Below are 27,498 nucleotides of genomic sequence, written 5' to 3'. Positions count from 1 at the left end.
CAGAACAAATACAGGGGATTTGAAACTTCCTTAGCTTTACCATAAAAATAAAAAATAAAAAATTAATTAAAAAACATTTCAGCAGCACTTCTTTTTGGACAAAATTCTTTCTTTTTAAATTTTTTAATTTTATCAAAGTAGTAAATACATAGTTCATAATGTATCTTTTTTCCCCCTAATAGATACATAGTGTAGTGATATATCATTATTGCTTTTATTGTACTGTTGGCACTATTATAGATGTTTCCTATCCCTCCCCTCCCCCTTTATCCTCCTCTACCTAACTCCACCACCTCTGGCCATCACCACACTTTTGTTTATGTCCATCCCCTTCCCCTCTGACCTCTGTCAGTCCCTCCCATCCTATATAATAAAAGGCTAATATGCAAATTGACCGAACAGTGGAATAGTCCATCGCTATGCTGCACACTGATCATCAGGGGGCAGACACTCAATGCAGGAGCTGCCCCCTGGTGGTCAGTGCGCTCCCACAAGGGGCGTGCCACTCAGCCAGAAGCCCTGAGCTGGACTCATGGCTGGCAAGCACAGCAGTGATGGCAGGAGCCTCTCCCGCAAGCTAAGGATGTCTAACAGCTGGCTTAGGTCCACTCCCCCAAGGACATCCCCCGAGGGCTCCCTGACTGCGAGAAGACACAGGCTGGGCTGAGGGACCCCAGCCATATGCACATCGGGGGCAACAAAGCCAGCAGGGGAGGGCTATTAGGTGTGACCAGGCAGGCAGGCAAAGGTGGTTAGGGGCGAAATATTATACAATTTTAGATTGTGATTCCTTAAATGGGAGGGCTGTAGTCACACAAATTTTAGAAGAGAGTATCTATTCATTTAGCCTCCATCCATTTCTCTTCCTTCTCTTACACACACACACTCGAACACTTTCTACCCTGCACCTACCCGTTCTATCTCTGCTTTCTGCATAAAAACATCTTGAGTCATTTGCTTCTGCCTACCCCTGCTACCCACTACCTAACACATAGTAAGCATTAAGTCACTTTTAGCTATTGTTACTGTTACTCTTCAAGAATCATGCAAAGGATAGCTGGATATTTGATGTGTAAAAAATGGATATAGCAATATGGGAATTGAGACGAATAGGATAAATGTTAATATCTCTGCAGGAGGTTTTTTTAAAAGCAGACTATTAAAAAATTCTTCAGAGAGGCTATCTTAAGGAAAAGATTTTTGTGTGTCATAATATGTAAATGGTTTACTCATCATTTCTTATATTTTCAAGGGGTGTTGGTTGCATTTTCTTTGAAATGGCTTCTGGAAGACCTCTATTTCCAGGATCAACTGTGGAAGATGAACTGCACTTAATTTTCCGACTGCTAGGTAACAAGAAATCTTCTAAAGATTGTATTTAAAAATTTGATACTTGAGACTAACATAAAGAGCTATTTGTTATATGAATTATAAATTAATTGTGATAAATATAAATCCTTCTAGGTAAATTTTAATTTACTGAGTTCCACCTTTGTGGAAGAACAGAAAAGAGAAATATTATTGAAAATTGACCTTTACCATATTATTAGGAAATATTTCTAGCTTAGGTGCCTATTAGGCATCATCATTTTTATGGCATCATTGCATATTCCTAAAAAAAAGTCCATATGTTTACAATTTGTGTCATTTTTGTTTCAATTGAAAGTCAGATCATCTACTAAATATAAATTGTTCTTTAAAACACTTTCTTAGCTTTGCCTATTTATACATATTTGCATATATATATATATATATATATAAATTTTTACATATTTATGTAATATTTCACATATTTATATGTTGGTAATTTTTTTTAACTTAGGGACTCCATCTCAGGAAACTTGGCCAGGAGTTTCTTCAAATGATGAGTTCAGGAACTACAACTTCCCAAAATACAAACCACAGCCTCTGATTAACCATGCACCCAGGTATTTTTTTTTTATTTTCTCTAAGTAAAAGAGGGGAATATATACTTGGTTCTTTTTACTCTCATGAAGCATTATCCAACAGTAAGGTTTTAATATTTAATACACAGTTCTTAAATATTTTAGTAACTAATTTAATTGAGTCTTCCTTCCTGTGTCAGATTAATTTTATAATTCAGTGACCAGGGATCACCAAGTTATGTGACCACAGAATTCAGCTATATACAAAGTGAATATAGAACATATGTATTAGAATTTTGGACTTTATATAAATGTTCCCTTTACCAGAGAAAATACATTAATTAATGTTTTATTCAGTGCCATTATGAAATTTCTGCTTCTCTTTCTATTAAAAGTAAAGACTAAAAGAATTAGTCTTTTTGTTTGTTTGGTTGCTTAATTCTCACCTAAGAGTATTTCTTCCATTGATTTTTAGAGAAAGTGGAAGGGAGAGAGAGACACACAGAGAAACAGCGATGTGAGAGAGGGACATCCATTAGTTGCCTCCTGCACACGCCCAGATCAGGGCTGGGAATCGAGCCTGCAACCAGGGTATTTGTATGCCCTTGACTAGAATTGTGTAATTTAAGTAAAACAGACATTGGTACCTTGGAGACCCTTCAGTCCATGGCCAATGCTCTAACCATTTAACAAACCTGGCTAGGGTTATATTTTTTAAAAAAAACTTAAGATAGTATTATAAGTAAAATCTTGACACTGACAAAAGGTGACTCAGCAGTATTTTGGTCAAAGTTAATCATATACTAATTTGTATTTGCAGAATATAAACTCTGACCTCTCATATCCTCAATTTGGCTATTCAGTTAGTTTCTTCTGAGACCTACCCCCAGACCCACCTGACTCCCAATAAAATTTGATTTGCAGAATGTATTATATTTTAGGAACACATAATAATATTTTTGACTATATTTTTCCATCTTTCCTTAAAAAATATATAAATAGGGCACCAAGGTACCAATGTCTGTTTTACTTAAATGCTATTCAGATTGCTCACAACATAACGCACTTGATCTAGTTTCATTTATTTTGCGGCTATGGAAGAATAGCAGTACAGTCCTGATACCAAAAATATCTTTAAAGTATTTATGTGAGTTGATGTTCTTATTGTTACTGTAGCAACTAATAACATTCTAAGTATTCCTGCTTAAGAACAATCATATCATGTGCTGGACTTTGTGTGTCTTTTTCAAGTGGCATAAATCCTATTTTTGTTATGTGTCTATTGCTTGCTATTGTCCAGTGTAGAAGGTTAAAGCTCTCCTTTAAAGCAGATTCTCTATGATCTTAGCACTAAGTTTGTCTATGTCCAAGGAGCTCTATCTGTTTGTCAGAATAGATACAAATGGCGAATGTCTAGGCCACAGCATCCACAATACCCACTAGGAGCCCTCAGGTGGGAAAATATTCTCTATCCATAATTGTGCTTTTGCAAGTGAAAGGCAGCAAGAGAGAACTATGATTTCTGATCAGGAGATTATCCCATTAAGACAACCCCTAAATCATCTACTCCCTATTATATTAAATTCATCGCTATAATTATGTATCTTTAACAAATGTATCATTCATTGGTTTTGTAGCCCTGTAAATTAAGTTTTATGAAGTTACTGAGACACATTTAAATTGCACTTTATAGCTCCTAGTATCCGATGCTCAGCAGACTACCTGTTTATCTTGGCCACAGTCACTTTTCTCCTTGTTTTCACCCATATAATAGGAAATTGATGCTTTTATACTCTTCCCTTCAGTGGAACACTGAAAATTGATGCAATTTACTTCAGCTTTCTTGATAACAAAGGTTACTTTAGTTTGAGACAGAATGGTGATTTTTAAAAATATTCTCTACTTTTGCCCTAGCCAGTTTGGCCTAGTGGATAGGGCATCAGTACTTGGACTGGAGGGTCCCCAGGTTTGATTCTAGTCAAGGGCACACACCTCGGTTGCAGGCTTGATCGCCAGCCCTGGTTGGGGCATGTGCAGGAGGCAACCAATCCATGTTTCTCTCTGTCCCCTGCCTTTCCCTCTCTCTAAAAATAAATGGGAAAATATCCTTGGGTGAAGATTAACAAAACCAGAAAAAATTCTGTAGGTTTTAATAACCTAATTTGTTCTTGAATATTGGAAATTTGATTTTGCGCCCAGTTATTTATGGCTTCTTCTTAAAGAAGTGGTGAGATTAGTCTTTCAAGGATAAAACAGCTTTGCTCTATTTGAAAGAACAAGAGTGGCTATTTTAGAGCACTAGGTTTCACAGATTAAAACATTTGGAAAGTAGTTTTGTTTGAAAAGTTGCTATATGCTAAGATAAAAGAGAATAAATTGCCACTTGTTTTTTTGTTTGTTTGTTTCTAGGTTAGACTCAGAAGGAATCGAATTGATAACAAAATTTCTTCAGGTAAGTTACACGTTATTTTGTAATTGTTAAATGGCCTACTTTCTGTGAGACTCAGTTTCTTCATCTGTAGAATGGGATCAATAATACCTCCTTCAAAAATTTGTCATGACAATTTTTTTAAATATATTTTATTGATTTTTTACAGAGAGGAGGAGAGAGGGATAGAAAGCTAGAAATGTCGATGCAAGAGAAACACCGACCAGCTGCCTCTTGCACACTCCCTACCGGGGATGTGCCCGCAACCAATGTACATGCCCTTGACCGGAATTGAACCTGGGACCTTTCAGTCCGCAGACTGACGCTGTACCACTGAGCCAAACCGGTTTCGGCTGTCATGACAATTAAATAATAATATTTATTGTAGTATCTAGCATGCTTAAGGTATATGCTAAAGTAAAAATATTATGGTCTCTCTTAATGTGTTTGGTGGGTCTCTCATTGTGACCTTGAACAGTCTGAGGCAGTTAGCTGCTGGCATCGAGATCAACTATGTCACAGCCATGTTCTCTGCAATTCGTGTTTTCTTCTGTTCTCTTTGTCTTCCTTATACTTAATTTCTGTGCAAGGTGCTGCACCTCCAAGTAGCATTCATATCATCATTCAAAGCAGGGAGAAGAGAGAGTATGTGGCTTGCGTCAGCCACATTAGTCCTTTTTATTTGAAAAGCCAAAGCTTTTCCAGATACCCCTGTAAGGTTTTTTTTTTTTTTTTCAAAACTAACTCTTGTTGACCAGAACATTAATGAATTGTAAGAGAGTCTGGGAATTGAGGAGCAGAATTATCATAATTAGACCAAACCAGGACAGTCATGATTCATGATCCATCTATTGGAGTTGAAGCATGGACACTTGAAATAAATCTAGGTTACCTATCAAAGGAAAAAGGGAAATGGTATTGAATAGGTAATTTAATAATGTCTGTCATAGAGATATATTTCAATGATCCTTTGGTATTCATGAAGAAAAGTAACACCAAAGTTCAAGTATTTTAATTTTTTACCACTTCAAAAAATACAGGGAATCTATATTTTTAGGTTAGATTCAACCGTATCCTGGAAATTTGGGGCTGAGATATAGTTAATAGCAACTCAAATTAGAGCTTATCTGAAGTACCTCCAAATTGGTTCTTTGAATATAGTGATTGTAGTAAGTAATCAAAATAAAGTAGTGCTAACTTCCCTCCTGTAACAGTATTTAGAGAAAAAGTTGATGAAGCAGTTCTTTGCATTTTCACAGTATGAATCGAAGAAAAGGGTTTCAGCAGAAGAGGCTATGAAACATGTATACTTTCGAAGTCTGGGACCAAGAATACATGCTTTGCCTGAAAGTAAGAGAAAATTTAGTGTTCTCCTCCTTCCCCCACACCTTCTGTCTTTTCGTTTGTTCAGAGCAGGAGGCTAAGGTCAATTAGCGGTTTAGGAAGAGATTGCTGTTGGTTGTTTTTGTTTTGTTTTGTTTTATCCTCACCCAGGGATATGTTTTTATTGATTTGAGAGGAAGGGGAAGGTGGGGAGAGAGAAACATCAATGTGAAAGAGAGACATTGATCAGTTGCCTTCTATATGAGCCCCAACTGAGGATCAAACCCTCATGATCGGGAATGGACCCTGCAACCCTTTGGTGCATGGGATGATGCTCCAGCCAAGTGAGTCACGCAGCCAGGGCAAGGTTGCTGGTGGTTTTTAAGCCTAAAATTCTAGTCTTCTTGTAATTAGATCAGAATTCCTTGATGTATTGGTTGCCTATGTTTTAATTTATTTAACATTGAGCACATTACCACTACTCTGTAAGAAATCAATAGTATTTAGGCATGGGTAATTAATCTTTTTGGACTTAAGTTGGAAATCCATCTGGTGATAGACATTGTCATTAGTCCCAATCTGTATTGCTTTGGTTCAGTGTTGTTAAAAAGTGAATTTCAGGCAAAAAACAACAATGAAACACAACCAAAATGTAAGATTGTTTTCTTGTGAAAGTAGAGTTCCTTTTTAAGACATAAAAATTACTTTCCTTTACTATTGCCCTGACAGTAGTGAGCCTACTGTCAGTTACTAAACCAGCCCATTTGTTGTGCCTGAGGTAACTGCTTGATTCTACTCATAACATTGTTTTTTTAATTACAGTACCTCAATATTTTACTTTAAAATTAAGTAAGGTGATTGGGAAGTTAGAATATTTGGAAACTGAGCTTTTAAAAGCTTACTTACATCTCATTTATTAGACAATATTGATCCATCAAGGTTTGCTTATTGGAATCAAGACTTTCCACTTGGAATTTACAATATAGTTTCTAATGAAAGACTATCTCTGGCAGAGACTGAAAATGAGAAAGGTGAATTAAAGGTGTTTTTAAGATGATATTTACATTTCATTATTAATATCAAGTTTCATAGTTTAAGTAGGCATTTATATACAAACCAAATCCTTGTTCTTATCTAAAAAGTTTGAAGACAGTTTGAGGAACTTTCATGCCGTCAGAGTAGGGAGGAAAAGGACAGAGAAGAAAAGCAATATATATTATGATTAGGTCTCCTAACCCCAGTAGGTCCTAGAAATATTCAATGTATAGTCTCCTTAGAGAAATACGTATTTGAAACATGATTTAAAGCAGAAATAGGGGGTGGGGTCCTAAAGAGATTATTTTTTGTTTTCTTAAAACATTGGGACAAAAGGGAAAATATTTCAGCTGGGCTATAACCTTATAAATGTAGTATAAATGTTGAATCAGTGTTCATTTTTAAAATTTGTCTACAGTTGGATTGTATTTGTTTTAATACTGTTAGAACCTCACCTGATAATTCCTGTCTATGCATTTTAGGTGTATCAATATTCAGTTTGAAAGAGATTCAGTTGCAAAAGGACCCAGGTTTTCGAAATTCTTCTTATCCAGAGACAGGTGTGTTTGTCATAAACCATTTCACGTGTCGATCATGAAATTTTGCATGGAACCAACTTTTTGGTTTACAAATTGATCAGTAAATTTATTGCTGTAAAAACCAATGTACAGTGCATTCCACAACTGTGTATGTTTAGCATTGCACATTCTCACTTTTCTGTATGATGTGGGCAGCTCAGTAATTCTTCAGAGAGAAATCTGACTCAGTCAAGTCAGGGATCCTGAAAGCTGCAGATGGCACAGAGACCTTTTACAAGTGGCCTGGCTTGATCACTGCACATGCCATCCCTGGTACTTGAGGCAGAAGACACATCTTGTGCTTCCCTAGTCATCAGGTTCATCACTTCGAAGCATAGAAGCTGTAGACTGACCCCATCGACAAAAGGGTCATTTAAGACAGTATTGATCACTGTTACCATGGAAAATTAGCTTTGCTGGTGGGAAAATTAGCATCCTAGAGTCACCAAATACTGTATGTGGGATAAAATTGAACCTCGAACTGCCTCATAAAATGACTTTATATTTTAGGACATGGGAAGAACAGAAGACAGAGCATGCTCTTTTAAGTCTGATAACATGGTTTCAAGCCCAGCCCCCCAGCCTTTCTTATCAATCAAGGACTCAGATCTGAAGGCAATTATTTCCTTTGGTGGACTTGGAATCTCCGTTTGTCTACACTGTCCTCTTCGCAGTGGAGTCTTTTTATTTCAGACCTACAGATTGTTTTTATATTTGTTGTCACAGTGTGACAATTTTTTTGTACAGTTGGTTTTAAGGTCTTCTCTGCCATTAGAGCCAGTAGGTTACAGCTATTGATGTAACTGTAGCTGCAATTTTTGTGCAGGACTGAAACACAGTGCATTATTTATTGCGGAATCATTGCTGCTAAATAACTACTGTCTGTTTATTTAACACAACAGTTGAATGCCTGAAGAAGTTGCAGTGGCTTTATTATGTGAATGCATCTGTTTCTCCTCATGAATTGTTTTACTGCTGCATTTTTGTTTGTTTTTAAAATTAAACTTCGGTGTTTTCTGGAATGTAGATTCAGCTTTGCTTAACAGTAAAATAAGTGAGCCATCTTGAACACTCTTAAGTTCATGCTGTATAATCTATATAATTTTTTTATTGAACATTGGCAAATAGAGTAGCTAAGAAATTGATAAGCACATTATGTTTAGGAAAACATGTGATGCAGAAGTTGATTCAAGCAAGTGAACACCTGACATTTTGGGGATCTCACATTAGATACCAGAAAATTAAAGCACCAAAATTATTTATTTTTACCTTTCCTCATTTTAGAAATATTTACTGCATATTATTGGATATTTTTTACTAATACACTTACCTATTTTACATCGTGCTTTCTTTTAGTTCAGACAAAACCATAGAAGTACAAACATGAGCGGTCTTGTTTGTTTTAAATACAATTCTTTTTTTAGAAAGGATGATATATCATTGAGAAACAATTTATTTTATTTGGGGGTTGTCTGTATGTGTGTGTTTTAATAACATTCACTTGGAATCAGCTGAAAGCTGTAATATGTCTTTGAAATGAGCCATGATAAGATAAATACAAATGAAAGAAGAGAGAGTTGAGAGGATTGTTTTAAAGCATTGTAGATATTATCTTTTTACCAGATACAAAAATTACAGTTTAAATTATGCATCTCTGAACATCATAAACACAACTTGGTGTTGGTAACAGTGTTCTAAGCATTTGGGTTAACTTTTAGGGCTATTTGTTTAGTGCATCTTACAAACTACAAATCTTAATTGGTATATTTTGAGATGGTCATGTGAATTTTTGGCTTATATATCATGAAAATAGTCATAACTTAAGTTTCTTCCTGACATTCATTCACTGTAAAACATTCAGGGGTCCTACCATTTCTGTTCAGGAAATCTTATTGTTATTTAACAGTATTAAGTGGATTTTTGTATATTTCATTTTAACTTTATTTGTGAATAGTGATTGTGGCATGTTTAGGGTGTTATTTTAATATTTCATGATAGCGAAATTTTAATTTTTAAAAAAAAATTTCTGGAAGAAACAGATTTATGTGTAATGGTGAATATTGGACCACTACTGCTTTTCACGTTTGTAAATAAGTTTTATGTTAAACCCTGTAGCCTAACAAACTGCTGTTATTTCTAACTGACAGACATGTATTACTTTGAAGGTTATAAATATTATGTGAAATTCCTCCCTTTTGTTTCGAAATTTATAATAACAAAATCTTCATGTTGTTAAGATGCTGGTTTTGTTGTCACAGTTCTTTCTGGGGGGAAAAGGCTGTGGTGTTAGGAGGGGATCATTTTCTTTATGGGATTCATTCTTAAGGCAATGAAGTCTCATTGTGTGGTAATATTTATATCTGTGCTGGTCAAACTACAGTAATCTCCACTGTAGTTTTATAGGATAGCATTCAATTATAATGTGTCATACATTGTATTTCAGGGGTTATATAATTTGATTTGTTGCAAATTTGACATTCATAAGTTTGATTCTTGCATATAAAAAGTGAAGAAATATAGTTATGTAAAATTCTTCCTAGGAAGTCTTAGGATTGTTTATTTTATTAAGGAATTTTGGTGGGAGTTTTTGTTTGCTTATTTGTTTGTTTTGTGCGTAGGGGAGTTGTGTGTGTTTTTTTATACTTGAGTACCATTCAGATCCTGGAAACTCTTCAGTGAAGAGAATTGAAACTCAAAATTTTTTTTTGAAATTTTTATTGAATTTTTTGGGGTGACATCATATATAATCCTATATGATAAAAGAGTAATATGCAAGTAGACCGAATGGCAGAACAACCAAACAACCAATCAAAGCATAATTATTCTAATTATATGCTAAGGCTGCTCAGTCGCTCGCTATGACGTGCACTGACACCAGCAGATGCTCTGACCTGTAGGTTAGCTTGCTGCCGGAGTCTGGCTGATAAGGACTGAGCGAGATGGGCTGGACATGCCCTATAGCCCTCCCGTGGGCCCTTCCTGGCCTGACGGTGCACTGGTGGGGTCCCTCAGTCTGGCCTGCACCCTCTTGCAATCCGGGACCTCTCGGGAGATGTCAGAGAGCAAGTTTCAGCCCGATCCCGCTGGCCACTCCTCTTGGGAGGGCACCAGATGCAGGGCTCATGGCTGGCAAGCGCTGCTGTGGTAGCACGAGCCTCTCCCAATCGGAACTGATTGGCCAGGAGCCTGCGGCAGGCACAGTGGGCTGGGATGAGCGGGAGCGGCAGGTAGGAGCTGCAGGCGGTGTTGGACTGCAGGCTTTGGCCTGATCCCTGCAGGCCACTCAGAGGGACCCCACCTCTGCACAAATTCATACTCTGGGCCCCTAGTTGGTAAATAAAATTATATAGGTTTCAAGTGTACAGTCCTAAAAATATTACCTGTATATTGTATTGTGTGTTCACCACCCAAAGTCAGGTTTCCTTCCATCACCATTTATCCCCCCTTTACCCTCTTCTGTCTCCCCTACCTCCTTTCCCTCTGGTGATCACCAAATCGTTGTGAGATTTATTTGTTTAATCCCTTCACCTTTTTCCCCAGTTACCCACCCTCCCTCCCCCCCAACATTTGTCAGTCTGTTCTCTGTAAGTCTGTTTCTGTTTTATTATATTTCACATGTAAGTGAAATATGGTATTTGTCTCTCTCTCTGACTGACTGACTTGACTTAGCATAATGCTCTTCAGGACCCTGCATGCTCTTGGAAAAGGTAAGATTTTCTTCTTTTTCACAGTTGAATAATATTCTGTTGTGTAAATGCACTAGTTTTTTTATCCACTCATGTACTGATGGTTACTTGGGGCTGCTTCCAAATCTTGGCTATTTATACTAATAATAGAGGAATATGCAAATTGTCTGGGACATCGTCATGCAATGATCAATTAAGCCAGGGGTGGGGCTGCAGCTGAGAACTCTCAGCATGCTTGCACAGGGGTCTGAAGGGTGTGGAGAGGAAGGAAGAGCAGATAGGCAGTTAGGGTGATTAGGCTGGCAGGGGAGCCCAGATAGGCAGTTAGGGGGATCAGGGCAGGGGAGAGGGTGGGTGCAGATTGGCAATTAGGGGTATCAGGCCAGGGGGGAGTGTAGATAGGCAGCTGGGGGATCAGGCCAGCAGCACAGAGCAGATAGGCTGTTAGGGAGATCATGCCAGCAGGGGAGAGCAGTTAGGGGGATCAGGCAGGCAGGCAGGTGAGTGTTTAGGAGCCAGTGGTTCTGGATTGCGAGAGGGATCCTGGATTGGAGAGATAACCCCCCTTTACATCCCCTGTGCATGAATTTCGTGCACCTGGCCTCTAGTTGTAAATAACACTGAGATGAACATAAAGATGCATCTATTCTTTCGAATTAGTATTTTGAGTTTCTTCAGATATAGTTCCAGAAATTGCTGGGTCATAAGGCAGTTCTTTATTAAATCTTTGGAAACTCAGAAATTTTGAATCTTGAACACTTATTATTTATCTTAAGTTGACAAGGTTCTTAAAGATGAAACAGGATTACTTTTGTTTTTCTTCCAAGTGATGTTTTCTGGAATATAAACTCAATGAATATGTCACTTTATATAGAAGTTGCTGCATTTTCATTGGTGCTTTATCAGGTTATGTTTGAAAGTCTTAACATGTTCTAATTGTCTTTTGGATTCAAGATAATTTATGAAGATTTTTTGGAGTGTTAATATTTTTTTAATAGTGGTAAAATACATATAACAAAAATTTGCCATTTTTACCCATTATAAGTAGGCGATTAATGGCATTAATTAGATTCACAATGATCACTAGTTCCAGAATTCTTATCACTCCAAACAAAAGCTCTGTACCCATTAAATATGCCCTCATTTTTCCCATACCCCCCATCCTAGTAACCTCAAATACACTTTTTGTTTCTGAATTTGCATATTCTGTATATTTCATAAAAGTGGAATCATATTGTATTTATACTTTTGTGTCTGACCTGTTTCACTTAGCATAATGTTTTCAAGGTTTAATGATGTAGCATGTCAGAAATTCTTTTTTACATGGCTGAATAACATTGTGATAGGAATATATGATGTTTTGTTTATCAATTCATCTGTTGACGGACCTTGGTTTTTTCCCCTCCTTTTGGTTATTGTGAATAATGCTGCTGTGGACATTGGAAGCTCTTGTTGAGTCCTTGTTTAACAAATTCTTTTGAGTTTATATACTTAGGATTGGAATTGTTTGGTTGTTTAGTAATGCTATGTTTAATTTTTTGAGGAACTGCACTATTTTACATTCCCAGTGGTAATGTGAGAGTTCCAATTTCTCCTCATCAATCGCCAACACTTGTTGTTATTATATTCATTCTAATGGAAACGTGGTTTTGTTTTTCATTTCCCTAGTAACTATGGATGTTGAGCATCTTTTCATCTGTCATTTGTGTATCTGCTTTGAAGGAAAATTATTCATGTACTTGGCCCATTTTTAAATTGTGTCACCTTTTTGTTGTTGAGTTGTAGTTTTTTGTATGTATATTCTACATATTAGACTCTTCTGAGGCATATGATTTGCGGGTTTTTTTCCGTCTGTGGATTGTCTTTCACTCTCTAAATGGTGTCATTTTGATGTGCAAAAGTTTTAATCCTAATGAAGTCCAGTGTATCTATTTTTCTTTTGTTGCCTCTGCTTTTGGTGGCATGTTTGAAAAACTATTGCCAAATCCAAGGTCATGAATATTTTCCTGGTTAAGAGTTTTATACTGCTACTGCTTACATTTAGAGCGCTAATCCATTTTGAATTAATTTTTGTATATGATGTCAAGTGAAAGCCCAACTTACCTTCTGCATGTGAATACCTAGTTTTCCCAGCACTATTTGTTAACAAGACTGTCCTTTTCTCTCTGGTCTTGGCACTTTATTTTGGCTTTCTTTATTCTGTTGGTCTAAATCTATGTCCTTTTCCTATGCAGTGTTTTGATTACTTGTGGTTTTGTAAGTTTTGAAATTAAGAAGTGTGAGTCGTTTTTGTTTATACAAGTATTGTTTTGACTCTTGACGTCCCTTGAAATTCTATATGAATTTTAGGATGAAATTATTCTTATTCTGGAAAAAGAAAATGTCATTGAGATTGTAATAGGAGTTGCATTGAATCTGCAGGTCACTTTGGATAGTATTGTGTGTGATCCTAACAATGTTGTCTTCTAATACATGAACATAGGAAGTCTTTAATTTCTTGTAGCAATGTTTCAATTTTCAGTGTACAAGTCTTGTGCTATCTTGATTAAATTTATTCATTATTATATTTGATACTGAAGCTAGAATGGTTTTCTTAAAATTTTTCAGGTTTTTTTGTTGCTAGTATGTAGAAATACAAATTATTTTTCATGTTGATTTTGTATCCTACAATTTTGCTCAGTTTATTTGCTCTAACTTTTCTTTGGTAGATTCTTTAGGGTTTTTACATATATCAAACCATCTGTAAGTAGTTTTATTTTTTCATTTTTCATTTGGATGTCTTTTTGTTCCTTTCTCTAACATCTTTCCTCCCATCAGGCTAGGACTTGCAGTATTATACTGAATAAAAATGGCAACCGAGGATACCCTTATCTTGTTCCTAATATTAGGGGAAAAGATTTCAATCTTTAACCATTGAGTTTGATACTAGTTGTAGCTAAAAGAATAAAGGGTAATTTTTCCTCCTCCTCCATCTCAATATAGGACAGTTGATAGAACTTAAGGTTTTAAAGATCAGGGGATATTTTTTAAACCCATTTCCTTCTCTCCAATTCATTTTCAATAATTTTTGTTTCCTTAAGTATCTGTTCAAAGCAGATTACATATACATAGCATGTTTTGGTAATAATATACCACATTTAAGGCTAGCTGACAAGACTCGTTTTCTAACATGTACTCATATGGAAAAGTGAAATTTGGATTATCCCAAGTAAATGGAAGTAAATTGACCCACTTGCCTTTTATCACAAAGTATTTATTGAACAAAAATAATATAACAGTAAAAATGATACATATATGAAAGGGAATGAAGATTTGCAGTCAGAGAAATGATGTATACAAAGAGACCAATGTTTAGATTATAGTTCTATAAAACTTTAGCCTTAGCAATTTAACACTGATAAAGCAGACGTATAAAAAGGAAGAAAAAAATTAATATGTTCTGTGAAACCTATTGTCTGACTAAAATAGTTGATTTAAAAAAACACACACACACATACTCACACACACATAGAATGATGCAGAGCTATAAGGGTTATACTTCAATAACTCTAGTTCTCTATTTGTGTTACAGTTAAGTTTTTGACCCATCACAAATTACTGCATTTTTTCCATTTCCAATAAATGGAGCTAGGTTGTATGTTAATCATATTATTTGGAAGGGAATACAAGAATCAGAGAGACAGTCATTTGAATGTTCCAATCAGTATTTACATTTGAAAATATTTTGGTTGTGATATTTGTACACGGGACATCCTTTTTAATTAGTTTCTCTAAGACACTTGCATTTGGAGTGCATCCTTCTCTTACCTGACAATATTTAATGCTATCTGGGTTTTTTTTTGCCTAACATATAGTTTTGGATTGGTAGTTACTTACAGCTAAGAAGGGAAGCAGAACTGGCCTGGGCACCAGTCACTGTCCTACCTTCGATGAGCTCTTTGGCCTTATGCAGCTTCTCCTGTGCAACTGTCTGCATCTGGAAACCTGGGTAGGACGCATTCTCAGTAAATATCAGCTGGGTTAGCTATTTTGTACAGAATTATCCTTAGCCCGTGACAGTAGTGTCTGTTTGTGGATTCTGGAATCAACCCCATTATATTATTTTCAAAGATGCATATTAGAATGTTTGGGGTTTTCTTCCAAATAAGGGCATACATCCCTCACATAGAGATGCCCAATTCCAATTGGAAATCTCAACATTTATAACAAAATTTTAGATTTTTTTGAAAATCCAAAAAAACTTTTTTTTACAAGCTTGTTTTATTTATTCCTGCTATTTAATGCCTGGTTTGGAGCAATTAATTATTTAGCCACATGTCAAATTAGTTTCTGTTACTTATAGCTAAGGATGATAATTAATCTGATCTTGAACTGCAAGCACTGGGCACTTTCCAGTTCTCTTACCATTAGAACTTTCATAATGCACAGAAAGATGCCTTAGATGGGTGCCTGATTTTTTTGAAGGAACAGAAAATACATTCCTATCGTCCCTGCTCTAAACTCCACTACACAAAAGAATTACTGTTGAGTGTTCCAAATTGTTACATAATCAATTCATTACTGATGAGGTTTCTGAAGAATCTTATATTTGTTGCATCAGGTTTCCTTCATTCTTACCCTAAAGTCAGTAATAACCTCTCAGTTTCCACAAGCGAAGCTATACCCATACACCTGAAGATACTTGGTATTACAAGATTGTTTCTTTGTTGTTTTCATCACGAGTCTGTGAACTTCTTTCAAAGCATAGGATTTTTAAATGTTAATAGTTCAAGGGGTTTAGAGAAACCTTAACTCATAATGATACAGGAAATGTATTGGAGGGGTGTGATTCTTTATGGAAAAGAGGGAGAACCAGGGCTAATCTCTTGAACTAAGAATATGCTAACCTAGAAAATATTCCAGGGGGATGGACAGAATAAACTTGCAGCTTTTTCATCAAGTGGTTTTGTTCGGGAGGAGTCTAAAAGATTGTAAACAGCTGGTAAACAGCTGGGAGGCTAGCCTTTCAAAATTCCTTTCTTTAAAAATGCACTTTCGAACATTTTCTTTCATGAATGTTTATTGTCTAAATATGGCTTAGTTTCTTCTTATAAAAACATTACTTGGACATTACATTTATTGAATTTCAGTTCAAAAGAGGCTCTAAGGCAATTTTTATAATTGAAAGCAAAAGAGAAAAAGTAATATGAATATGCTTTCATATTGCCTACTTGTGAAAAATAATGAAATTCTACAAGAGAGCTGTTTGATACTAATCTTTGTCTTTCAAACATTTTCTCTAAAAAATATATAAATCATTTACATTAAACTAAATGCAAGGGAAGGCACAGCTGGTTATAGTGTATATAAGCGCAGTTCAACATATGCAGAATTAAAGCGAAAAAGCTTCACATCCTTATTAGTTACACTGAAAGCCATTAAGAAAAGTTCTTCACTGTCAACAGTGTTCAACACTTAAAAGCTAAGAGGATATAAAAACAAAAAACATTAAAATTCACTTAATGCAAAACAGATTTTCATATATACTTGAATATAAAAAAAAGTCTTAAAAATGCTAACATATATCTAGACCATCCATGTTATGAAAAGTGCAAACCAAATTAACAGGGTTTCACAAAGTCCTTCTCATGACACAGGTAAACTAGCCCATGGGGACAAATTGGCTTCTTCAGTGAATGAGTCTTTCATTGCGGCCGGATGTCATCAGGACTTCTGAGAGGTCGAAGAAAGCAGTATTGGAGAAGCAGATCGGTCCAGGCTGGGGATTGGCACTGGCATGTGGCCATTGAGCAGTGTTGGGAACTGGAGGGGACAAAACATTTTGTCAACAATTGCAAGTCTATTGTGAAGAACTTGTTCTTTACATCCTAGATAACTGTAGTGTCTCAGTTCTGTCATCACCACTCTGATACAGGTAAGCTGGAAATGAGTAATTGCAGTGAGATCCAGATTATGTACAGCAAACAGAAGGGCACAGAATATTATTTTTTCATAGTAGCCTAGACATATAAAATAGGTACTTCATTTGTTGAATTATGTTCTAACACTGGTTGGTCTTTTTTTTTTTTAATTCCAAGCTACTGCCTTAGCCAGTTTGTTTCAGTGGTTGGAACACTAGCCCGTGGACTGAAGGATCCTGGGTTCGATTCTGATCAAGGGCACGTACCTCTGTTGCAGACTCGATCCTCAGCCCTGGTTGGGGCACATGTGGGAGGCAACCAATTGATGTGTCCCTCTCTGTGTGTCTCTCCCTCCCACTCTATCTAAAAGTCAATGGGTGAGGATTAACAACAAAAAGATTCCAAGCTACATAGAGAAAAATTAATTTTCAAAACCACAACTGACTCTTTACATAGAAAGCAGTAATTTCTAATACTGTAATTTGAAATTAGCCATAAATTTTCCAGAGTACTACAAAGTTGCTTCCCTCTAACTATTAAAAATGAGGAATGTTTTTAATCTTAAAAGATTTAGAGAGCAAGAATATCTTGATTTGGGGGCTGAGAAAGTATTCTTTCTAATTAAAAGCATAATAACAAACTTCACAGTGAGGCCACCCATGCATGATGAAAACTAAAGTTAATTTCAGTATTACTGATAATTAAGATGACAAACAGGATAAAGGTATATATGCTTTAATAACTTTCAGGTCTGAAAGAAGTATAACAGCTATATTCCAACTGAACAAGAATAATTAAAGGCCTTGATTAGATATTCATTGTCGGATGATATGTGTCAGAATGACCTCCCGGACCCTCTTCTAGTTTAATTTATCTAGACTTAATAGGAATTTAATATTAAACTTCACTAAATTTTAAACTACAGAGTCCGGTACACATTAGAAGTACAATAAATATTTGCAGAACAAGTAAACACTTGTAATTTTCAAGCTATTTTAGTGACTTAATGTGTCTGGTGCCTTACAGTTTATCAACGGTTTTCATTTTATTCACGATCTAGAGACTGAAAGGTAAGTTTGGTTTTCCCCGTTTTATAAAGGAGAAAACAGAGTTCAGATAAGGTTGGGATTGGCTAAAGGTCATAGGTAATAAGCAGAAAAGCTAAGTTTTAAACTGCTTTCTATGCCAAATCACCCAATTTGGTTTTTTGTGGGGCTTGAGGAGGGGGATATTGTTTAATTACTGTTTCAATTTCTCTAATGGTTATTAGCGTATATAGGTTTTTGTTTTCTGACACTTTGGATTTTGGGTGGTTTTTTTTTATATATATAGAATTTTATCCATTTCAAGCGGGTTATAAAATCTACTTGCACATCTGTGTTCCTAACCTCTGATCCCATTGACCTAGAGCAACGATTTTCAACCTTGTTCATCTCATGACACATAAACTAAATCAGTAAAATCCTGTGGTACTCCAAAAAAATATATACAGTTTTGATTCATTCACACTGGAAGGCTACTGCTGTATGGGCTCATTTCATTTTTTTATTTGACAACGTAAGGGAAAAGAGGTCACTGCTTGCCCCTCACTAGCCACGTCTTGATGCTTTAAAAATTCTTGCATTATACTGGTTGAGAATTGCTGAGTCAGATAAACATTGGAGAAAGAGCAGGTTGTGAATTTTCATTTTCATTTATTTGTACCTCTCAGCGGTTCTGTCCATCTTACTGCTGTTTTCAAAAGAGTCAGCTTTTGGGTTAGTCTCTGTTTTTAAAAATATATTAGTGATTTCTGCCCTTTTTTATTTTTATACGCTCAATTGTCACAGTTTCTCTTGGTTAGCCTGCCTTTTGTGGCATGTGTCATAGTCATCTTGATTGGCGCTAAACCTACCCCCTTGTCCCTTTTCTTAAATTTGCAACATTCCTCAAACTTTTCTCTTACACTGGACTTAGCAGTCATTTCCTGTTGTTAGTTAGAAATACCACCAATGTCTCTTCCCCACAAAACTTGCTCTTCTGTGTGTGTTTTTAAGTCAGTGAGGATGGTGGTTATGAGTAGTACAACCCTAAACTTAAGAGCTTTGCCACTTAATAACTTGTGATCTCAGTAAATGGAAGCAACACCTCTGGGCCTTAGTTTCTTTAAATATTACTATTTTGAGTATTAAATGAGAAGCCACAAAAAGTGCTTATGTCTGATATACAGTGCATGTTAACTACTGTTATTAATAGCTCTTCCAGTTTTTTAATCACTTAATGATCTTTCTAGGGATTGTCTACCTCAGCTTTAAAAGCCTTCCATTATCACTTAAGAAATTAAGGTAGGAGCTCCTGAGCATACTATTCAAGTCCCACGGCTGCTTTTCCAATCTTGACTCCTACTACCCAGTATTTTCCTGAACAGACCGTACTGTACTTCCATATTCAAAAGCTCTATTAATCTAAAGTGTGTTTTACTCTTTGATAAAATCCAATCCCTTCTTAGCTTAGCTCAGGTGCACTTCCTTGGAGCATTTGTCCACTACCCACCAGGAAAGAGCTATTATTGTTGGGTTCTTACAGAATTTTGTTTACATATCTATTATTCACATACTATATCAACCCTAAGTCCCTGCCTCAGAGCATTACAAATATTTGCTGGGTTAGATTTATTGAATTTAAAATAACAGAAAGGTTATTCTCAGTGAAAAGTTAATTAGCTTCATCTCGTCTCAAGATCTATCTGTACTTGGCTTAGTCCAAATTTGATCGTCTGTTTCAAAAATGGAACAGATATCCTACAGACAAACTTAAAATGCTAAGCTGTCCAGTTGAAACTGATGGCACTTTATTTGTAAATCAGGGTTGTATTTTTAGATTTAACACAATATGTCTTTGTCCTCTCTAGGTCATGCCTGGATTACAATGCATGCCTCTCCCAGGAAGGGAGATACCGCTCTCCTTCCCCTCATTTCTTCAGTCTCTGCTCTCACAATTCTACCAGGGGACCTTCTATGCAAACACTTATCAGCTCTGTCATCCGTCACTCTATGGATTCTGATCTCCTTTCCTAATCATCACAGCCGGACATTTGCCAGTGCCATTTAAGACTTACTGTATTTTTTTCTTTGTCATCCTACGCATTTATAGCATATGTGAAAGAGGCTTGTTATTTTTTAAAGAAAATTATTTCCATTAGTTGAAAAGAGACTGTTGATACTCATAGGAATTTTGAAAATCTATCACATTTGAAGTATCTAATTTTAAAAATCAGAAAGTACAGGGAGCATTTGAGATCTTGCTCCCTGGCATATGTCATCAGTTTGGCTCAAACTCTTAGAAAAATTCTCCCCCAAAATATTATTCCTCTCACTATGCTTTGTTCTTTACGATTTTCAAAACTGCTAATGTCAACTTTTACCACACTCAACTGCTCTTATTATAGGAAGAGTAATAATATTTGAAAAGGTTTTTCCTTCGTCTCATGGACCCAAGCCAAAAAGAGGGTCCAAGGCCCTATTGGCCATCCAGTCATGGTTGCCTGGGTTGTACAGGGGTGGGCAAAAGTAGGTTTACAGTGTGTATGGAAAATAATACAGTCAATACTAATACAAGAATAAACTCCCATGTATTCACAACTGTAAATGTACTTTTGCCCAATTCATTTTGAATAGCTGCAGGAGAGGGGACAGGTGCATTTTGTAAAATTGAAATTGTGAGCAGGTAGCCTTAAAATGCAGCGGTTTCTTTTGCAGAATTCTAAATGTAAATAGGGAACGACTGGCTTGCAGTGTTTCTCAAAGTGTGGTTCCTGAAGCAGCAGATATGCTGACAATGCACAAAATCATCGAGGACACTACCCATTGATACTGTGAGGAGTATGGGCTAGAAAAGGTTTAGTATCTAAGGCGAGGTATGCCAAAGAACTCCCAAGTAATGTGGTAAAGGTTGACATTAGCTGTTTCCCATGGCTTTCCTGAGAGGTCACCGCGCCCTACACCAACCAGGTGGCAGACTTTCCAGTAAGGAGAGAAGTGGATTCCTTACATCTACTGAGTCCCACAGAGGCCCTACGTCAGTCTCGGATGAGAGCAGTGCTGCAGGCCGTGCTGCCATTGGGGGGGGGGGGGGGGGGGGGGGGCACGCACACACTGCACCCATCACCAGGCAGCTCCTTTCCGCTCTACGCCGGAGCTCCGACCCTAGACCTGCTGCTCTAACTGCAGGCTTGAGGGAAGTAAGGTCTTAGCTTTCCATCAAGTTGCATCTACACGGTTACTGAAACTACATTTGCTCACTGCTGTTTGCTTGCTGTTTCTGGTTGGTTTCCCTGCCTGAGGTAGAATGGCTATGAATCAACCTGTTGGCAAAACCGTAGCTCAATTTCATGTAACGGGAAGAAGGGCCAGGAGGAGAAACCTTATTACTCCAGGGATACAGTGATATCGTGACACCCTACCTCCTACCTACTAGGAAACCAGAGAAGCGTGATAGCAATCAAAACCGCCCTAGCCCCACCCTTCCTCAGAGAACACCCTAAATCCCACCATGTATAGCTCCTTCCTTGTACAAGAGGAGGGAACTATTAACCCTGATAAGCAACATGTCCCACTCAACAAAGCAAAGAGACCTGACCTTTTTTAACACTTAACTTTCTTGACAGAATCTTAGGCAACCATCCATTCAGTCAATCAGTGATAATTACTGAGCATTGTTTGTGTGCAAGGCAATGTGCTAGATGCTGATGGCACTCCACGGCAAACAAGGTACAGTTCTGGCCTCCTGAGGGCCCACAGTCTATCATAGTGCAAACTGGTGAGTGCCAGATGCAGCACGATCAGAAGAGCTTAGCTGACGTTGGGTGAGCCACAGTGGGGGGCAGGTAAGCGGTGCAGGATGGATGAGACGGGTGAGGCTAGAATTAGGCAAAGAGGGAGCTGGCGCTTTATCCAGTTTGCTCCATTCCTGTCCCCAGTATCCTTTCCGTTCTACACTCACATATTCAAACAGTAACATCTTGGTCAGTGAGGAACAGTCTGGATCTCAGAGAGGAAATAGTGATTTCCACTTGATAACAAGTGATGCTACTGCAAGATCCTAGTTCATTCATGAATAATGAATGTGCTTACCTAGTTCAGGGAGTTTTGCCAGATAAAGCCCTAAGACTTAGTTTTAATCAAATGCCTGCATACTCCTTTTTTTTTTTTTTTTACAATGGAACAAGGAGAACTTGATTATGTATCATGGAGTTACACAGATAACTTTTCTATTATAGCATGGAAAAATTGTTGACTTTTTTATTTTAAGTGATCTCACTGTTGACTGATACAGTGATATTTTTTAAGTATTATGAGATTTTTATAAGATATCATTTTTTAAAGTCTTGCCTTTTCCTTAATAAAGTTCCAGTTTTCATGGTCAATGAAAATTCCAGAACACTTCCCGAAGGCACCCTTCCTCCTATTTGAGGACTCCATTATGCCTGCCTTTGAAGGCTGTCTTTTGTGCGCAGCTCCATTAAGGAAACCCCCTTTGGAAACTTAACATTTTAACCAAACACAGGGCAGAACCCACTGCTGCCTCTGCAGGGCTTATGGGGGAACACCCCCCTGAGACGTGCACCGAGTAGAAGGTCATTTCCCAGCACTCACCTGGAACAGCGTGTTCGGCCCCTGCAGCCGGGCGGGACTCAGTGGAGCAACGGGACTAAGGCTGCTCCAGAAGTGTATGCTGGAGAGCAGTGGGCTCGGGGTCAGGAGCAATCCATTTGGTGTCTGAGAAAGCAAGCACAGAGACGGTGTTGGGTGCAGGTGTCGCCTGACTTCTTCCAGCAGGGCGGCTAGGTGCGCCAGCCAGGAACCAGACACAAGCTCACCACCTCAGAAAACCTGACCACTCTTATTTCTGTTTACTTCTCATTTTCTTTCATGCCAATGGTCTTAGCCATTCTTAAGAGGGAGGTATGGACAAGTTACCTCCCCTTAAACATTCTAGTAGAAAACTCAAGTTTGTAGCAACTTTTGTCCGTATTCAGTTTGCCCCCGCCCCCAACATTAAACCAGACTTAATTTGTACAACAAAACAGGATCCCATTTCAGACTCTCATCTCTTATCTATATTTTCGTAGTTTTCTACAGCGGACATCCTTTATTTGCGTTACAAACATATTTTTAAAAGGGCCTCCCAAGCTTCTTTTTCCCTACCCATGGCCCTTAGTACTTTAGAATTTGCTGCTAAAATACCCTTTACCAGCTTTTTCAAAAGCTCTGAACTGGGTTTTCCAGATTCCACTCCAGATTCCGGATGTGGGGCTGATGAGAATTAGTCTCCCAGGCAATGGTTGGGGGGGGGGGGGGGGGAGGCCGGGCAGGGGCGGCGATCCTTTCTTGGCAGATTGGGTGTGAAGCCAAAACTCTGGGTTTCCTGGCCAGTGCCAAGGGCTGCATTTGCTTGTGCACACACAGCAGGAGGCCTGCCTGCCTGCCAGCCAGAGGGCAGAGAAACCTGCGAGCTGTGAGTGCTGGCGTGGATTCTCGAAGGCGAACTCCTGGCCCAGGGTGGTTCTGCGCTGTGGGTGACGGTGATGTCAGTAGGCGCTTTGTGTAAGCACCGCGGCTAAGGCAGCGCAGCTCAGATTGCATCATGCTGGATGTTACAGTGTTGTTTTTTCCTAGAACTGGCCTGAGCAGCTTTGTTCATTATCTGGAGCATTTGGCTTAAGCCAAAGTTCAAGTTCTGCTCTGCTCAGTGCGCTGGATTCAGACACTCAAAGGTTCTCAGACTGAAGCTGCTGAAAGGCACACTAATTTATACCAAGTTATTTGAATCTGGTTCCACGGCACTTCCAACAGATGGAATGAGCTGCCGGGTTACTGGGATGAATACCTGTTTTTGGATAAGCTTCCCATTTGTTCTAATCCGAGGCAATGTCACGAGTGCGCCAGGCCATCTGGCCTGCCGGTTAAGACGCCATAATTCCCCATGAGTTCTGCCAGGCTTACCGCCTCTTAGTAGCCAGGGAACTGCTCTCCGCCTCCGTTTCCTACTCTTTAAAGTGGGGAGGATTACAGCTCTTCATACGTTCCTGGCACAGCATAATGCTCAACAGGTATTAAAGGCTGCTGTCCTTGGTGATTAATTAAGTCTACCTGACACACTTACTGAATGTATTTCACCTATTCCTGGGAGACACTCTCCGCTGTATATAGAAAAGTACTTAATGTTCCACAACAGACAAGCCAGTCTCGTCAGCGGGTGCTTGACGGCTCGGCTCCTCTTCGTCCTGGGAGACTCCCGTCCGCAGGCTCAGGTGGCTTAAGAACCGTTTGTGTGTCACTTGAGAGCCAGGTTCCAGCCACGTTAACATTTAATAACCAGTATGTCCACAGCCTCCTCACTTACTCGCCAATGAAGATCTCTAAGTTCTAAAGAGACGGAGAGTCTTCTAAATTACAAAGCCTACCCATCTTTCATCCATGGCCATGAATGCACACCCATCCATTTTTAATCTTTTGACTAGCTACAAAGTAGCATTTGTATTTTCACAGTCCAAAATGTGTACCGAAGTCAGGATTTGAGATGTTGGCACGTACATCTTAGCTGTTTTTCTAAGTGTTAACGGAATGTACTGAGAATACAGTAGCTAGCCCCGTGGCCACTTTCAGTGCTGGCGCCCCACCCTTCTCCCCCTCCTGTCAGCCTTGGCCACCTATACCCATGCTGGGGGCAGAGCCGACCCTGCTGGAAGGTGAAGGGATGTCAAGTGCTGAGACGCCATCGCCCAAAGGCAGCCCTCGGCTCCCCTGACCCTGTGCAGAGCCCCAGTATGTGGTGTGCTTCCTTCACACCCCTCCCCCACCCAGGCCCTTTCAGCCCAGGCCCCGCCTCCACTCCTGTCCTGGTTGGTTCAGACCTGGCCCTCTGCCTCCACCCTCCGGGAAGCCCTGGTCCCTCTTCTGGGACTCCTGATGCTCGCTCACACTTCACAGCGCGAGCCCTCACAGGTTGGCTGAGGACTGCTCACTCCCATCTGCCCTCGACATGGGTCACCTGGCTTTCCTACGCTCTCCTGCCCTGGTTCTAGGCCATTTCTAGCATCTCTCTCCCCATCCTGAGCTTTGCATCCACCGTCTGCCCCATCTCAAGGCCAGGCCTCCTCCCCCTCTCCCCAGTCCAGCCAGACCAGCCTTCATCCCACTGAGTGGAGCCCCCCTCCATTCAGTGTCCATCCAGGCCCAAAACCACAGGGCTCGCCTGAGCCGATTCCCTCCGAGAGGACCGCAGGGCTGGCCGCCAGCCCAGGCTGGTCAGAGACGGTGAACGGGCGCTCAGGAAACAGATACTGAAATCAGAGTTGGCCTTGGCCTGGCTGGAGGCCTCTCTAAACCTTACAATTGTAAACACAAAGTCGGCCAGGGGAGGGGATCTCTAGATTGTCCACCCTGCCCCGCTTCTCACGTTACTTCTCGGAGCTACTTCAGGCCACTGTTTCCGAGGCATTTACTCAGCAGTCCTTAGCCACCGGACAGTTTTGCTTGGTTGGAAAATGCCCGATTGAAGAGCACAATTCTGCCCAGTAACTGCCTTAGCTCTCCCCTCTGGGGGAGGGGTGGGGGGCGGGGGGAGGGGGCAGCCTCTGTAGCACCAGCTCACAAGCTTGAGTTGACACCAAATGTCTGGCCACGGATGTGTCGGGGAGAAGCCACGGAGAGGAGAATGGGAAGAGCTGCTTGCAGATGCTGCGTAGACTGTTACGATCAAGGACAACTGGGCATTTTCCCAGCGAGTACCCATGTCCAGGGCACGGATTCTGGAGCAGACTAATGGGGCTCACATTCGCTTCCACCACCTATTAGCTGTGCAACCTTGGACAAATGACTCCAGCCCTCTGCTGCTCAGGTACCTCAGCTGGGAAAATGGGGCAATCCAGTATCTCCTTCATGGGACTGAAAAAGAAAACCAATATGGGATGCTGCTGCTGCTTACACCAGCAAGAACATCACGGCGATGAGTAGAGGAAGGAGACAGAGTTCCTACTCCTGCCACCACCCCCACCCCCAAAGCATGTCCTCGCCTGGTGCCACAAAGCTCCATGCCAGCTGTAGCTAGCTCCCTTACGGCGCCGTTCTATCCAGTCCTCACAGTCACGCATTTCACAGACGTGGAAACAGCCTCAGAGAGCAAGTGCCCAGTCCCATTCCAGCCAGGAACGCAATGCTGGAAGCCAGTTCCAGCATGTCATAATGGCAAGAGTTTAATTGAAAGGTTGATGGAACTTGGGGGCTCAACAAGGGCTGAGTCACATATGTTATCGCCTGTTTCGAATGGCTAAAGGCATTTCCCCAAACCTGAAAAGGATGCATTAAATTGATTGTTTTCTGCCAGACAGTTCAGGGCATCTTGATCTGCAAGTTATCGCCTCCTACTGGCCAAACACCTGAACAGGCGTAAGCTATTCCCCATTCTGACAATGGATTCTGTAGGAAACACTACCCTTTGAAGTGTATATCTATCTCGCCTTAGGACAATTTGTGTTAATAAAAAGCAAAGGGTCCAGAGACGAGGAGAACTTGGTCTTCTTCAGCCAGGCTCCTCTACTCCCCCAAATGCCTTTCAAAATTATGTTTCATCTCTGAACTTTTATTTAACTTATGCACAGCCCCTTCTCCAGGTTTCCTGAACTCTTCTAGGTGCTGGATCAAGACCCACTGGCACTAAATGGTGCCCAACGTCTGGCAACGCAACCCAGGTCTGTGACTCCAAAGCCAAGGAGCTTAACTCTGCTGCCAAAATGCACCCGGTTCCCCAGAGGAAGCAGCAAACACCAGGCATGTGCTTTGCCTTTGCAAAACTGCCAGCGGGACAAGAAGGAGCATCTGCCTTCTCCTTCGAGTTAATCTCACCACAGACGTCCCTGCTGTCTTCCCCGTCCTGGGCTTCCTCACAGTAACTCTGCTCTCACTGGCTCTTCCACTCAGTACTGGTCTGGCCCTTGTCATCCTGGCTGCTAGTCCTTATAAGGGACTACAGGACCTATAAGGGCTGCAACAGTTAACTTTTTTTTTTTTTTTTTTTTTTTTTTTTAATCCTCACCCGAGGATATTTTTCTATTGGTTTTTAGAGAGAGTGGAAGAGCGAGGAAAAGACAGAGAGAAATATCAATGTGAGAAACACACCGATGGGTTGCCCCCTGCCCACACCCTGACCAGGGCACGGGCCAGGGAGGAGCCTACAACCTCGGTACGTGCCCTTGACCGTAATTGAACCCGGAACCCTTCGCTCTGCAGGCCGATGCTCTATGCACAGAGCCAAACTGGCTAGGGCTACATCTATTGTCTCATCGACAGAAAACAAATGGCTACTTATCTAGTTCCCCGCCAGAGAGGACGTGGCCATAAAAAATCTCATACGGCCCACATGCCTCCCCAGGTGTCTCTTGGTCCCTTCCAGCTTCCCCAGGACATCACTGGACCTGCTCCGAGGGCCACAAAGAGCAAGAAACCAACCAAGCATCCCCTGTAGCCCGTCTCCCGCCGTTTCTCCTGTGGATACCTTGGCCTGGGGGTGGGGAAAGTAACTTCCCTTCACGTTCTCACAGGACTTTGTCACGCGGGCCCTCGGGTCATCCCCTGAAGGCAAAAGGAAGGTGGTCTGGTGGCCCTTCCTTCCCGTCTACTGAGC

At 39.8% G+C, this 27,498-nt stretch overlaps 2 protein-coding genes across 3 annotated transcripts in view; one reads left to right on the top strand and one right to left on the bottom strand.

Moving 5' to 3' along the window:
- Positions 1–9,486, top strand: part of CDK17 (cyclin dependent kinase 17) — a 72,672-nt gene extending 63,186 nt beyond the window's left edge. For both annotated transcript variants that reach the window (XM_084878485.1, XM_084878486.1), the window contains 6 exons: positions 1,253–1,350; positions 1,823–1,928; positions 4,296–4,338; positions 5,574–5,664; positions 7,155–7,232; positions 7,761–9,486. In XM_084878485.1, coding sequence (XP_084734611.1) covers positions 1,253–1,350; positions 1,823–1,928; positions 4,296–4,338; positions 5,574–5,664; positions 7,155–7,232; positions 7,761–7,798 — 454 coding nt within the window. In that variant the 3' untranslated portion in view covers positions 7,799–9,486. The remainder of the gene's footprint in view (positions 1–1,252; positions 1,351–1,822; positions 1,929–4,295; positions 4,339–5,573; positions 5,665–7,154; positions 7,233–7,760) is intronic.
- A 4,927-nt stretch (positions 9,487–14,413) lies between these two features.
- ELK3 (ETS transcription factor ELK3) overlaps positions 14,414–27,498 on the bottom strand; it is a 62,894-nt gene continuing 49,809 nt past the window's right edge. Inside the window, exons 4-5 of the mRNA XM_084878490.1 lie at positions 22,470–22,592; positions 14,414–16,738 (exon numbers count right to left, since the gene is read on the bottom strand). Of these exons, the coding sequence (XP_084734616.1) occupies positions 16,640–16,738; positions 22,470–22,592 (222 nt within the window). The 3' untranslated portion in view covers positions 14,414–16,639. The remainder of the gene's footprint in view (positions 16,739–22,469; positions 22,593–27,498) is intronic.

This window comes from Pipistrellus hanaki (assembly GCF_964339955.1).
Source record: "Pipistrellus hanaki genome assembly, chromosome: 3".
Taxonomy (NCBI): Eukaryota; Metazoa; Chordata; class Mammalia; order Chiroptera; family Vespertilionidae; genus Pipistrellus; species Pipistrellus hanaki.
This window is presented reverse-complemented; position numbering and strand designations above follow the sequence as displayed.